General features: G+C 45.7%; 1 protein-coding gene across 1 annotated transcript in view; it reads right to left on the reverse strand.

Annotated features, from left to right (window-relative positions):
- DOCK10 (dedicator of cytokinesis 10) overlaps nucleotides 1-15470 on the reverse strand; it is a 377455-nt gene extending 361985 nt beyond the window's left edge. The window contains exon 1 of the mRNA XM_068280790.1: nucleotides 15324-15470. Within this exon, the coding sequence (XP_068136891.1) occupies nucleotides 15324-15425 (102 nt within the window). The 5' untranslated portion in view covers nucleotides 15426-15470. The remainder of the gene's footprint in view (nucleotides 1-15323) is intronic.
- Between the last annotated feature and the right edge of the window lie 221 nt (nucleotides 15471-15691).

The raw sequence follows: 15691 nt of genomic DNA on the forward strand, positions 1-15691 counted from the left end.
GTGTGAGGACCTTGCTTGCAGATGGTACGATTTTCACAAAGCTCTATTATAACATATAGTATGCTGATATTGCTGATTAGGGTTATTCAAATGTATACAAATAGCATGTACTAATTAACCTCCCAACATTTTGAGATAAGAAAGAGGGACACTGAGGCTACTTTCCCACCAAGACGTTGCGTTTTAGGGGACGTTATGGTCGCAGATTGAGCTGCGTTATGCAGCTCTCAAAGCAGCCGCTCCAGGTTAGTGATAGGAAGTCCGGATCTTTTTAAGGATTCAGATCATTTGAATCGGATCATTGAAAAGATCCGGATCTTTGAACCGAATCATTTTACTAGGGAAGCAGACTGGGTGAAATGACTAGCAGGACAGGACTTGCCCTGCACTGTACATTCTGTATGTTCCTGTTTCTTCCAGACAGACATCCACTGTGAACCGAATCTTTCATTGTGATGATCCGGATGATTTGACTTACAAAAAAGGACCGGATCAAATGTACGATTCGTTCATGATCCGGACAACACTACAGTCCCACCACAAGTCTCCACAGTGCAGTGAATATTAATTAGCCATGTGGCTGGCCTCGGAGGAGGAGGGGAGACCTCCTCCTCCAACATTACTGAGCATGTGCAAACAGTCTAACATGGCTTAGCCCAGTATAACGTACAGCATGCATCACTTTGTTTAAGCGTGCTGCGTTACTATGTAACGCAATGTGTGCACTGTGAACAGCACATTGATTTTACAGTGCTGTGAGTTAGGCTGCGTTACTGGCTGCTGTAACGTGGGACTTTAACGTCCCACTGTGAAACCAGCCTTAAAGTAAACCAGAGATCAACACATCCATCTAAAGAATCAATACTTACCCGGGGCTTCCTCCAGCCCCATAAGCACGTGTGAGTCCCTCACAATCTTCACACGGTCTACCATTCAGCTGCGATCAGCCCCAGTAACAGGCTCAGTCAGGTCCAGTCTGAGTCTTCAGCACATGCGCGGACCTCCCACGCATGCGCAGTAGACCCGGACTGATGCGACTATACACTTTAAGCCATGCCTCTGCCACACCCCTAACCACACCCCCAGCACACCCCTAGTCACGCATGCCAAAAAGATTTCATAAGAAATATATGTTGTTTAATAATTCAAACCACACTGGTCCTTTCTATCCTGGCTCATTATCCTTCATATTAAAAAAAATAAAAAATACATATTAAAAATATAAAAATACAAACATTTACATAGATTTGTACATCAGTCCTGAAAGAGGGGCAAATAAGGTAGAAAGAAGGACAGATGAATTGGGTTCCCTAAGAGGGACTGTCTCTGCAAAGGAGGGACAGTTGGGAGCTATGTGTAATAATAGTGATAAAATCCCTTAAAGGGAACCCGTAGTGGGGATCTAAATTAAAATCATGGCTACCTCATCCAGGGGGCTTGGCTTGGATACGGTAGCCGCTATCCACACCGCTCTCTGACGCTCCTGTAGCCTGCAGTGAGTTAGTTTGGGTTTATATTACCCATGGGGTCACGACGCTGGAAGAAGCTGCTCTGTGTCTCACACACAGAGCGGCGTGCAGGGAGGCGGGGGAGCGGCCAGGGAGAGACAGAGCTGCCCAATGGCAGCTGGGAAATGCCTGCAAGAAGGCCCCCAGTGGGCTTTTAAGCAGGCAAATAACTTTCCTCCCTTACCCTCGAGATTAGCGATAATCGCTTATCGCCAATTTCGAGGGGTGATAGCGCAGCTGTGGAGGGCAGACAGCGGCTTGGGGGGACACAGAGGCATGTCCTGAAGCAGGGAACATGCCTCTGTGTCTCATTTGCCGCACTGCCTCAGGTACACTTTAAAAAGTTACAGTGATAACTCCAGCAGTTGCTAGTCCAGCTCTGCAGCAGATGGCAGGCCCACATAAACACACAGCTATTACCGAAACATGAAGGCAGAGATTAATGGTCATGTCTGTTCCCAAAATGATGGATTTGTCATCTCTACTGCACTTCCTAGCATGTGCAGTCTTTCTAGATACTATAACTGTCCAGAGCATGTCACAGTTTTTAGCGCTGTTATTTATTACCAGTGTGTCTGTGACCAGCAGCTACAGCAGCCTGTCCCATAAGAGATAGGATCTCCCTGTGCAGTGAGCTGGCAGTTCTCTCACTTCACATGCGGCCACATCAGTGTCACAAGCATACTGATACAAGTGATAACGTCAGGGGGAACAGATGATGGGAACTAAGCAAGAGAAAAAAAAAGCTGATTAACTGATTAATCGTTTTATAAACAAGAGCTTCTAGGAATAGCAGAGTGCTTTTTCTTACGGATTTGACAGATATGTTTCTAAGTACTGACAAGCCTGTGACAACAGCGTCTGGGCCTTCATTTAGCTTTGGCTTTATCTCCACTGTTTGTCCTCTGTGACAAATGCAGATGTCAATAATAACAATTTGTATAGCCATGGGCACACCATGGCTGCTGTAGTCTTCTCAGTTAGTTTCAGTGGCGTACCTAGGACATTGCATTTGACGCCCGGTGTTGGGTATTATAAGACACCCCCCCCCCCCCCCAAAAAAAAAGGAGAGGAGCGAGTGCGGCATACTAAGCACACCATGGCAGGTAATGCCAGGTATAGGTGCCCCCAGTATAGGTAATATAGTTGCCCCAGTATAGGTAGCATAGTTGCCCCAGTATATGTAATAAAGTTGTCCCCAGTATAGGTAGCTAATATAGTTGCCCCCAGTATAGGTAGCTATTATAGTTGCCCCCAGTATAGATAGTATAGTTGTCCATAGTATAGTTGACCCAGTATAGCTAGTATAGTTGCCCCGGTGTAGCTAGTGTGTTGCCTCAGTATAGATAGTATAGTTGCCCCCAGTGTAGCTAGTTTGGTTGCCCCAGTGTAGCTAGTATAGTTGCCCCCAGTGTAGGTAGTATAGTTGCACCCAGTGTAGGTAGTATAGTTGCACCCAGTGTAGGTAGTATAGTTGCCCCCAGTGTAGCTAGTTTGGTTGCCCCAGTGTAGCTAGTATAGTTGCCCCCAGTGTAGGTAGTATAGTTGCACCCAGTGTAGGTAGTATAGTTGCCCCCAGTGTAGGTAGTATAGTTGCCCCCAGTGTAGGTAGTATAGTTGCCCCCAGTGTAGCTAGTATAGTTGCCCCCAGTATAGGCAGTATAGTTGCCCCAGTATAACTGCCCCCAGTGTAGCTAGCATAGTTGCCCCCAGTATAGATAGTATAGTTACCCCCAGTGTAGGTAGTTCCAAGCGCTAGAGCGCAGCGTCATCGTCGCCACAGGTCTCCGCCTTCAATGCTGCCCACTGTGCTTCCAGATTAGCGGAAGCACAGTGAGTGGCATTGAAGGCAGACCTGTGGCGACGATGACGCTGCGCTCTAGCGCTTGGAACGCAGAAGTCAGGTGAGTAATACTCCGCCTGCCTGCTTGCCGCCACATATATGAAGGGGGAGAGAACAGAAGGAGGGGTCCCAGGTGATAGAGGGGGGTTCTGGATCCCCTTCCTGCTGATGTCCCTGCTGCCCCTCCTCCTTGCGCTGCTTCTCCTCTTGCTCATGGCTGCTGTGGGAGGTCTTGGCGACACCCCCGCCCAGTCAGTCACCTGGTGCACCACGCCCCCTGGTGCCCAATAGTAGAAATGCCCCTGGTTAGTTCTATAATGGGGAGACTTCGCAAGTGTAGCTGCCCATCAGCATACCTCCCAACTTTTTGCGATAAGAAAGAGGGACACTTAAGTCACACCCCTAATCACGCGCCCGAAACAACCCTAATCATGCCCCCGACACACCCTAATCACGCCCATGGAACACCCCTAGTCACTAATACCAGAAAGATTTCATAAGAAAAATGTTTTTTTATAATTCAAACCACAGTGGTCCTTTTTATCCTGGTTCATTTTCCTTCATATGAAAATAAGAACTATCAATTTAAAGGATAGGAATAAAGCTTAGAGTCAATTAAACACATTTTATCAGTAAAAAAATAAAAAAAAAATAAAATTAGATCTGTATATCACTCTTGAAAGACTGACAAATGAGAAAGAAAGAAGGATAGAGGGATTGGGTTCCCAAAGAGGGACTGTCCCTCGGAAAACGGGACAGTTGGGAGCTATGCATCAGTATTGCAGTGCCCCAATCATAACTAATCTTTGTAGTAGAAGGGTAAACTCAGTGAACATACTTTAAAGGGATCCTGAAAAAAAACAGGCCAAAAAAGATCCCAATTTAGATACTTACCTGGGGAGAGGGAAACCTCTAGATCCTCCTCCTTCTCGTCAGGACCCTGGCGAGCCAATCGACAAGGGCTTGCGAATCTGATGTGTCAACACACAAGGAACATATTTCCAATAGATTTCAGAATGAAATCTATTGAAAATCGATTGAAATGCAATGTTGTACCATTTAATCCAATGCAACACTATGGGCCATCAATCTGCTGCAGCAGCCAATCGACCTAGATTTTCCATCCAGACCGATCGAAATAGGACAGAAATTGATCGGTTGGGCAATTGATTATGCTTCCTGTTGCATCGATTTCTAGCCAATTTGATCAGAGCGGTCGAATCGGCCATCGATCGATGGCTGAAATTGACCAGTGCATGTGCCCCTGCTAGTTCTTATACACAAATCCCTGCTTTCCAGGCTTCTGAATTATCAATGAAAAAGAATCCCATTAGAAGTATTTTACATACATGTAACTACTGAGATAAGATAGCTTTATTTACAAATCACTTTAACCTTCTTGAGAATTTCTCAGTTTCATGCTTGCAAGTATGCAGTGAATGTGTTTCCTGGTGGACTGTGCACAGGGGAATGGCTATAGTGACATGGGAACTTGCCCTTCACATACTGATACAAAACTCCCAAGGACATTATTGTACTCGCTCTCCAGGAGCTAAATCAGATGTTACTGCTGCAAGTCCTGGTAAAGACTTTTAATTTAAATTGTTTTTATTATTTAATAAGAACTTCAAGGGTAGACAGCTCTGTCTCTGTGAAATGATAATTTGTGTAAATCGCATGAATTATGGTAATTTGTGTACATTAAACTTGACCAATGGGTAGTGGCATAGCAATAGGAAATGCAGAAGTTGCGATTGCACCAGGGCCCACATTGGTAGTATGCTGGTAATGAACCCCTATATATGTCCTTTAGTGGTAATCCTCAGCAACAGTTTCTTTACTTTAAACCGGAACTGAAATAAAAAAAAAAAATCCTTTCACTTACCTGGGGATTCTGCTAGACCCCTGCATCCTCCCCGTGCCTGCACCATCTCTGAACGATTCTCCGGTCCCCCGCTGTCCACTGCACCTGCACAGCCCTGGCCACGCTCGTCCTCGTTCCTCTCACCTGGAGCGTCCTGCGCAAGCACAGTACAAGGTTTTCTCATACTGTGCCTGCGTGGCCAGGGCTGTGCAGGAGCCGTCGACTTGTAAGTCGGTGGTCAAGAAACGGAGCCGCTGCAGGGGACCAGAGGATCGTACAGAGACGGCGCAGGCTGCAGGGGGCTAGCAGAAGCCCCAGGTAAGTTAAAGGATTTTTTTTAATCATATTTCAGTTCCACTTTAAATACACGTCTCTGACACTGCAGCTGTCCTAGCTAGGTTTTAGGTCTCCATATCAATAGAGTGCTTGGGGCCCCAAGTAACACTCACACTAGGGCTCCAAGCTCCTTACTTAGCTGGTCAGTTGGTTCATACTTGTAATGTAACTTGCGAATCATGATTGCAACTGCAATCGCAATTTTGCGTTGCGAAATGTCATGATTTTGCAGTGATTTGTGTTTGTGATTCCCGTTCAGTAGAACGAGAATCACATCACAATTGCCCCTGAAATGCTGCATCCAGCATGTTTGCAATTCATGCAGATCGCAAGTGATTTGCATACATTGCAGTGAGAATGATCCCATAGGGATACATAGGGATAGTAACAGCGCCTTGCTGATCGCCGAGCTAAAAAAGCACCTGCGTATGAACCAGCCCTTACTCTACTGCCAATGGGGTGCTTATGTCAGAAGTTATATAAAAGCTTATAAACATTTCTATCACATCCAAGGAGCTGCCAACACCCAACTCTGACTGCAAATTTGTTAGTTAGGCTCCGTTCATACAACATGGGACAACAACAAAAATGTTTTTGAAGACCAGAGAAAAGTTAAGATCCTTGATGAGTTTTTATTGCTGTCTCCCCTTATTTCCTGTTCCAGAATATTAAATCTGCAGAGTTCTATGGAGGTCCCAGGGGATGAAAATGATGATGGAAAATCTTTCCAGTGGGGACACGGTCAGCAACAAAGAAACAAACATTTCTGCGCTTTGTGAGAGTCAGTATGGTCTGCGCCTGCACAGCAACACGGAGACATGCATGCATGGAGGAAAAAGCAGCACACAAGCAGTTACTGGACATGCGTGGACCCTACTCACGCACGCGCAGCACGATCTTGCTTTTACACAGACGGAGAGCACAGACACAAGAACATATTCAACAAGCCTTGAGTATGTTGAGAGGGTCCAAGTGCTGGATTGGTGGGGCTGAGAAAAATGGGGGAAACCTCTACACTATCCAGAGGCGTTTTCTTTACTAAGGTAAGTATTCCACCTCACTTGTTTTTTAATGTGAGAGGAGTTAAAACGTCTACCAGGTTTTTATTACTGTCTATGTCCCAGCAGAGAAGGATATCACCTTTCTCGGCAAGCAAAAATCCTTTAAATCTTACACTTCATTAAAAAATGCAAATAATGATAATAAGAAATATTGCTGTGTTTTGAATAATATATATACTCATTATAAATTTGATGCTGGCCACACATTACACAACTGTTGAGACAGAGGCATGTATACCACAGTGTTGTGTCAGCTCTACTGTTGGCAACACTGTTAATGCATGGGAACTGAGGAGACAAGTGGTGGTAGTTTGAAATTGAAATGTTGCTCCATCCTTGCTTTATACAGGGTTTCCCTTATCTATGTTGCATTTATATATACTGGTAGCTGACTTCTTCCACAGTGCTTTGCAGGGAATATAATCATGTCACTGACTACCCCTCAGAGTTGCTCACACTATGCCCAGCAATAGACCACAATGTGAATTTAAGGCCGTGGTCAGCCAGGTGCTTTATTTAGGCACCAGTTGTCGTCTCTTGAAGAATTTTTACTCGGCTACTGAGTAATTGAATGCTCGGTATGTATACTACAGCACTGGCGATGGCCAATTTTATAACTGAGGACTGCCGCTTGGCTTTTGAGTAGCCACTGCTCAGCTACACTGTAGCCGAGTTTTTGGCTATTTTTTAAGTTTGTGGTGCCATTACAGTATATAGCTGAACTATATCAGCACCGGAGCTTGGCTATGACTTTACAGTGATGGGAAGAGTTAAAGCATATCTGAAGGGAAAAAAGTGCCCAGTTTGGGAGAGGGAAGCCTCTGAATAATCCAGAGGCTTCCCCCCCATCCTCCTCTAACGGACATTCGAGTGCTTCCTCCTCACGAAAACTGTTGACGAGGTTTGTCAATGTCTTGCACATGCGCAGTAGTAGCATGGATCCACTCAGGCTTCAGTGAAAAAAGCCAAACCAGATTGGGCTTGTGCTGTTGCGCATGTGTGAGCCGTTTGTGTCTGGGCAGTAGCACGGACCCGATGAGGCTCAGCTTTTTCCAAAGGAAAGGATGGATACTGAAGACCTGATTTCTAGATTGCGAAGCCACCCTAAGCTTTATGATATGGATTTTGAGTTACAAGTTTTCTGTTTTGTTGCATTATGCGTGTATTTTGTCATTTGCACAATGCAACACGAATATGTGCCCTATGTGCCTGTTTCCACTATGCCAGGGAGAATTGAAGCTGATTGAAATTAAAAGGCTGCCGTCCGATTGCCCAATGGGTAAAATACACATGCAGTAAAAATACATGCATTAAAAACATGCATCCGCTGCATGGTGGAAACAGGCCGCAAGTTCCAGCAAACCACTGCAGGAACACTTTATAGCATGGATTTCTAGCTTCAAACTCCAGCCAAATGGTTCCTTCCTCCCCTCCCTGAGCTGGAGGTGAAGGTGCTCATTGCTCTGCCTGGCATTTTCTTTCAAACCAATGTGCAGGCACAGTAGCGGCTTTCTGATGGAATCCAGTTAAAATAGCGAAGCCCAATCGGGTCCACTCTACTGTGCAGGCGCAAGTAAATTGTGCAGTAGAGCGGTCCGGATCGGGTTCAGCTACGTATTTCCACTGGAGCCCATCAGAAAGCCGCTACTGCGCATGCGCATGACCGTGGAAGGTAAATATTTACAAGGCCACTGTTTAGGGTCTGCCAGCACTGGATCCTGGAGGGTGAAGATGGGGGAAGCCTCATTAGGATTCAGATGCTACCCTCTCCCGAGGCAATTACCCCCAGGGGCTGTTATTTATTTATTCTTTGAGAAGCCCACAGAAATAAGCAGAATGCCACGCGTGTAAAAATAGCTGAAAAAAAATTGCAAATGAAAAATGCGGACGATCGCAAAGTTTGATATTACTGTGTACCTATTACCTACTTTTTTAGTACTTCTTCAATTGCTAAGTGCCTGTGGGGTAACTTGTACTTGCTGTGTATGTAAGTTTATAGTTTGCAACCCATATTGTTTATAGTTTGCACCTATATTGTTTATTGAACAGTGCTGCATAACATGAAGGTGCTTTATAAATAATAGTCACGCTTCTTATAACTCACATGATACATAACAATAACAAGAGACCACAATATCAGAACAGTCATCTCTAGCTTGCGCCTCTGTAACATGATAAGGACACCCTATTTGACTTTCACTTTCACTGCTATAAATTCGAACCTGTGTATACAATGCAGAACATCAGTTACACAGAGACTGTGCTGCTAATAAGAACACACAGGTTGCTACACACCCTTCCGACACCATCTGAATATTGATAACACCCTATGACTAATGCTACAGAAGGTGACCTTTTTTAGACCTTCTACTGTACCTGTAAGGTTGTGTGCAACAACTTATCATGGAGTTTATTAGGGCCATAGCTTTACTATCACTGCTTCCATCTGTTTAGCGTTATTTCCGGGGACAACATGAGACATGAAATGTAGATACTGTGGCCACAGAGGCAGCCGATCCTGACCATGGTCAATACTCAGCATTCAAAATGCCAGTCAGAGTATTGATGAAAGCACTGCGGCATTGATTAGGGTCACACAGCAGCTGGTGGTGCCCTGGTATACTATGCAGTACAAGGTTTAGTGCTGCTCTGTCCTGTGCTACAGTAATGTGAATTCCATACACGGAAAAAAACTTGGATCTATTCACGCTCATCCATGCATCCATCTGCATCACTAGCAGCTGAAAACACACAGTAAAAGGCATACGAGTTTGTATGGTATGAAAACATACAGGGAAAAAGGCATAAAAAATGCAGTTTAGAGTGTGAACATTGTACCTAAAGTAACATTAAGGTGCCCAGCTTAACTTAAAGCGATCCAGAGCTGAAGCTCAGGTTCAAGCCTCAATAGAATCCTGAGGCTTCCCTCGGTGGTCCAATGTCTCCATTGTTGAACCCACTCCCCCCCCCCCCCCCCCCAGATTGGGGCCATGCTCCTCTTCTGTTACGAGCGCGGGTATGCAGTAGCCACTCGAGTACAGCCGCACATGTGTGGTAGCACGGTGCCCACGGCTCCGGCCTACTGTGCGTGCGCAGATGTGCTCATATGGCTACAGCGTGGCCATGCTATATGAAGAGAGGTGCACGGTCTCGATATGATTAGCGACAATGCCTTGTCACTAATCTTCCAGGGGCCGCACTCAGCGATGGGGACATCAGGGCACCGAGGGAAGCCTCAATAGGATCCTGAGGTTTTTCTCTGTGCTTCTCTCGGTGGTCCGATGTCCTCCATTGCTGAGTGCCCCCCCTTTCACATAGGGGCTATGCTCCTCCTCTGTTACGAGCGCAGGTGTGCAGTAGCCACGCGAGTATGGCCGCGCATGCGTGGTAGCATGGTGCTCACTGCTCCGGCTTACTGTGCATGCGCGTGTGTGCTCACGTGGCTAGAGTGCAGCCACGCTGAAGCAAGAGAGGTGCGCAGCCCCGATATGATTGGCAACAATACCTTGCCACTAATCTTCCAGGGAACCACACTCAGAGACGGGGGACATCAGAGCACAGAAGGAGGCCTCAATGGGATCCTGAGGCTACCCTCTCATTAGGTAAGTATCTCATTTTGTACCCAAGCTTCGGCTCAGGTACACTTTAACTGGGGCTAGTTACAGCCCCGGTAGTCGTTCCTCTCTCATCCGTTCAGCAGCAGTTCACCTCCAAAAACTGGCCAACTGAGTCAGTTGTGGGCTACTGTGCATGCGTGGGCCCATGCCTCCTTGATTGCGTTCCCGTGCTTGGGAGCATTCAGCACATGTGCAGTTGCAATTTTTACACGATGCTCAAGTGCAGAACGTTACCGGCCATGAGAGCGCAATCAAGGGCTGCATGGCCTGCGGCCGCGCATGCAGATGCAGAGCATACAGAGCTACTGAATGGATCAAAGCGTAAAGACAACAAGTGACCAGGTGCAAATGGAGAGTACGCACAAATGTGGCACTAGTGTGGGAGTCGCCCGTCTTACACAGGCCAAAGATCTGTGAGGGGTGACCAGAATTGTAAGAACACTTTCCCAATATGTTCACTTCAAACATCCATTCAGTTCTGGAGGCGATGCTACTTTTTATTTTTACTCATCTGGGTGGATGTTTGACTTCATAATCTTACTATCCTGTGCGGCCTCCTAAGGGCCTTGTCACAAGGTCACCTGGGTCACTAGCACCAGACAACCATGTTACATGACCTTAAAACACTGTAGCACCCTGCAGCTTTAAAAGGCTACAGTCAAATTATCACAGGTACTAAAAGGGAAATTCCGTCATGGTAATAACATTTCCTGTGACCAGGGCCGGATTTGTACTCTTTACCACCCAAGGCCACTGTCACCACCTGCCCCCCTCCAGTATAGGTTGCCAGATGACTCCCTTAATCCCTCCTTTTTCCACCCCCTTTCAGTATAGGTAGCCAGCTCACCTTCACACCGCAGCAGCCATCAGTGTCATTTCTCCACTCATCTGCAGTGCAGAAGCTTTCTCTTCCTTTCTGTCTCCAATGCTGCCCAAGTCCATAGCCGTCGGCCACAATGCAAACGTGCACAGAGAGCAAGGTGGCCGCTGCATAGGTGACTAGCAGCAGAGTACCGTGGTCAGGCACTCGCCTGGTCCCCCTGCATTGCAGCATTTGCAAGATTGCAAATGCTGCATAAGTTCAGCCTGCTGCTTTGGTGCCCTTGCTCCTGTGGTGCCCTAGGCCATGGCCTAGGTCGCCTTAGCCTAAATCCGGCCCTGTCTGTGACACTAAATGGTACTACACGAGTGCATTAGTAACTTTGTTGTTAAAAATTATCTTTCTATTTGCAGCCAGCTGCGAATTTCAAAAACTTAAATGAAACTCAAATTGCACTTTTCTGTAACCGTGGTGACAGTATTTGAGTACAGATTGCTCATAAACTTCATCCTTGCTGCAGGAGTAATCAGCTGCACAAGCCACTGTTACTTGTTTTCAACACCTGTACTAATCCAGCGACTGTCAGCAAACTTTGATGCCACTGTTAGAAATGCTGTAAAATGGCTGTGTTTTATGTGCACATAAAAAAATAAAACAAGCATGCTAAAATAAAGTTTTCTGTTCAGTGGATTTTAAAATGTTGTACACACAATACTTAAGCCCAAATGCATGATGTCCCTACTTTTCTCCATTTTCCCTAAAAACTGATGTCAACTTTTTAAGTACTGCGATCCACTTGAGCTCTTTTTGCAGCGTTTTTGGATCGCCGATAATCGCGGTTGATTCCGAAAATCGCTTGTTTGAAGGCAGTGTAAACAGTCCCATATTTCTCAAATGGAGATTAGATGCTATGAATTCCATACCATAATACATTTTTGATCCAAAGCTCCACCCACTTGCGTAACCAACCACGACCAACATTATTTCCTGCTAGAGAAAGTAGCGGTAGGTGACCAGCACACTTAGTGGTTATGCATCATCATTTTTATACTGCCAACCAGCGGCAAACTAACACACGGCGTATATAAGCACCATCTTCTCTACTATAACCTATGGCATTCTCTATGTTCAAAGAGGAAAATGCTATTCAGAAAGTGGTGATCAGCTGATTGTTTCTTTATAGAGGTCAGCAGGCTGGGGCCCTCTAGAAATAAAAAAACACAATTGCGAAGCGCTTTTTGTTGCGATTTTAGCCGTGTTTTCTAGCGATTCTAAAGCGCCTTTTAATTTAATACTACCGATTTCAACAGTAATGGCGATTTCTTTTTGGCTCTTTGTAGTAAAATTGCTGTTTATATTGAAGAGTAAACGCTCCAAAAGTGCTGCAGGACCCACGATTTACGATTTGGGGAAATTGCAATCGCTTCCCTGTTATCACCCTAAAGGTGTCCATTAACGGTACAATATCTTCATATTTTCATCAGATTTTGCAATCTTTTGACACAATATTTATGATCGAATTGTACAGAGAAGAGCCCAGTATTTGGTGAAAATCCATGTGAAACGATTCTTTGGTCGATTGGAACTGAAAACTCCTTCAATGCAAAATTTGGATTTCAGGATCGCATCTGAGGAGAGAAAATGCCCTAATCTACCTGTTTATGGGAACAATCGAAAATTACCTTTCAATTACTTTTAATCGTAAAAAAAGTGCATCATAAGATCGCATCTGATGAAAAATTTGTACCGTTAATGGGCGCCTTTCGGCTTCTTTTACACTGTACATTCCGATTTCCAATTTTCACTGGATGTTAGCAGCACAAGGGGAAAAAACACAGAAAAAACAGAGCATGCTGGACATGTTTTTAATCGCAAATGCATGTAGTGTAAAAAAGAAATTGTCTTTCATTACCTTGCCAGTGATTACAAAGCGTTCCTTTGGGTCCCAGCAGATTTCTGCTAAGGCTGGGTGCACACATAGCCGAAACGCTAGCATTGCGTAAAACACTGCGTTTTTTACGCTAATGGAAGTCTGTAGGCCGCAGGAAACGCATATAAAAACGCATATGCGTTTTCTGTGCATTTTGAAACGTGCGTTTTTCAAAAACACTGGCTTTGCTGCATAATATTCATAGATGCATGAAAAATGCACATGATGAAAGTCAATGGGAACACAATGGTATGCGTTCATTGCGTGTTTCCCACAAAAATACATATGTATTTCCGGTTCCTGTTTTCTTCCAGGTGATTTGCATAAATAGAAATATAAAAACGCATGGAAAATGCATACAAGTTTTGTATATGCGAACCGCAAACGCAGTAAAAAAAAAGGACAAAAAACGCACACAACATTAATATAAGGGCTTTTTCACATCTGAGCCCGTCTTGTGCGTTTTAAAGGAGTTATTAGTGAAAATATCAAGAATGAGGTTTACTCACCTGGGGCTTTCTCCAGCCCCATGCAGCCAACTGTCCCACACCGACTGCTCCACTACCCGCCGCTGTCCCGGTCTCCGCGTTTAGTGCGGAGGCCGATCCCGAGGTGGTCCTCACTGCGCCTGCGCAAACCGCCGCTGTCAATCAAGCCCACGTCGTACGCGGCTTACGGCGCAGTAGTTCTGATCTGCGCAGTAAGCCGCGTACAACGTGGGCTTGATTGACAGTGGCAGTTCGCGCAGGCGCAGTGAGGACGACCTCGGGGTCAGCCTCCACACCAAGCGGAGAGAACTTCATTTTTGATATTTTCGCTGATAACTCCTTTAAGTTAAAACTTTGCATTAAACAAGGTAAAGTCCATAGACTTTCATTTCACATCCAACACTGCATTTTAGGGCGTTGCGGTTCGACGCACCCGAGAGCTTTTAATCGTCGGGAGCCGGCGTTTTCTCGTCGGGTGAATTAATAACTACCGCCGCTCATTGTGTCGCGCTGCAATATCACGACAACACGCCGCATGCCTTAAAGCGTGCAGAACGGCTCCTGCATGCGTTCACAGATGTGAAAGAACCCTAAACATGACATAAAACGCAGCCTTTCAGACTATGTTATGTGTGCTCCCAGCCTAGTGTAATAACAAATTGATGCCCCCACACAAATCATTCCAGCTGATCACCACTTTTACAGATGCTATAAAACGATCTGGCACAGCTGACAACACAAGTCTGGTGATCAGGCCGCGTACGTTAAAAAGGGGCGCTGGGAAAAAAGGGCGCGGGGTTTTAAACGATAAGCATGGATAACGTTTAAAAATGTATTGTACTGTATTTCGTTTAAAATTAATGTTTTATAAAGTTATAAATCATTAAATAATGTGCATTAAATCGGCAATTGTAAAAACGTTAATCTTTCGTTTAAATAGTGAAACGTATAGTAACGTTTAAAAAAAAAATTACTAAGTAACCCTCCCTGTACCTACCCCTAACCCCTAGACCCCCCTGTTGATGCCTAAACCTAAGACCCCCCCTGTTGGTGCCTAAGTAACCCTCCCTGTACCTACCCCTAACCCCTAGACCCCCCTGTTAGTGCCTAAACCTAAGACCCCCCTGTTGGTGCCTAAACCTAAGACCCCCCTGTTGGTGCCTAAACCTAAGACCCCCTGTTGGTGCCTAAACCTAAGACCCCCCTGTTGGTGCCTAAACCTAAGACCCCCCTGTTGGTGCCTAAACCTAAGACCCCCTGTTGGTGCCTAAACCTAAGACCCCCCTGTTGGTGCCTAAACCTAAGACCACCCTGTTGGTGCCTAAACCGAAGACCCCCCTGTTGGTGCCTAAACCTAAGACCCCCCCTGTTGGTTTTTTCGTTTAAAAATAATGTTAAAAAAAATTGTACTGTTTTTCGTTTAAAAATAATGTTTGAAAAAAAATATTGTACTGTTTTTCGTTTAAAAATAATATTTAAAAATGTATAAATCATTAAATAATGTGTAATCATGAGAAGCAGTAATAAAACATTAAGTCTCCGGGCGCCGCTTTTAAAACGTTATTTTTCTCCGGCGCCCTTTTTTCCTATCGGGCGCCCATTAAACGATATTTATTATAGGAGTGAATGGCGGCGCCCGATTTGTCCACTAGCCTCCTGCGCCCTTTTTTACTGTTACCGATCAGCCCAATCTCTGTTATAGACAGGTAACAAGTGTATATACACAACAGTACAGCACAGGAAAGTCCCCAGAAGCTGGAGGCTGGTGCTGTGGCATCCAGCTGTCAGTGTGTGAGAACATGCATGCTGTCATTCTACCTTCCCCTGTAGCTGGCTTTCAAGCAGCCCTCACTCACCCTGCGCAGATCGTAGCGCACTGCCCGGGAGGCGCTGTGTCTGATCTCCGCCGCTGTGCCAGGCTTCAGGATGCTCTTCGTGAACCTCCGAGCAGGTTCCATCACACCGATCACCGGAGGCGGGGGGCTCGCCGAGGGGAGGGGAGAGAGTGATGGATGGGAAGGGACTGAGGCAGCCGAGGCTGGCAGTGACCAGGGATGCCGCTCACAGCTGTGATCTATACAAGCTGAAGGAAGCGGAACTCGTGCTCTTCCTCTATCTCAGGCTGCATAGTTCAGCTAGAAGAGAAAGTAACATTGCTGGCTGATCGCTGCTCCTCAGCTGTCCCACGGGCTTCCCCGCAGATCTACACAACTTTCCCAGCTCG

The sequence above is a fragment of the Hyperolius riggenbachi genome, chromosome 4 (assembly GCF_040937935.1).
Source record: "Hyperolius riggenbachi isolate aHypRig1 chromosome 4, aHypRig1.pri, whole genome shotgun sequence".
NCBI classification, from domain to species: Eukaryota; Metazoa; Chordata; class Amphibia; order Anura; family Hyperoliidae; genus Hyperolius; species Hyperolius riggenbachi.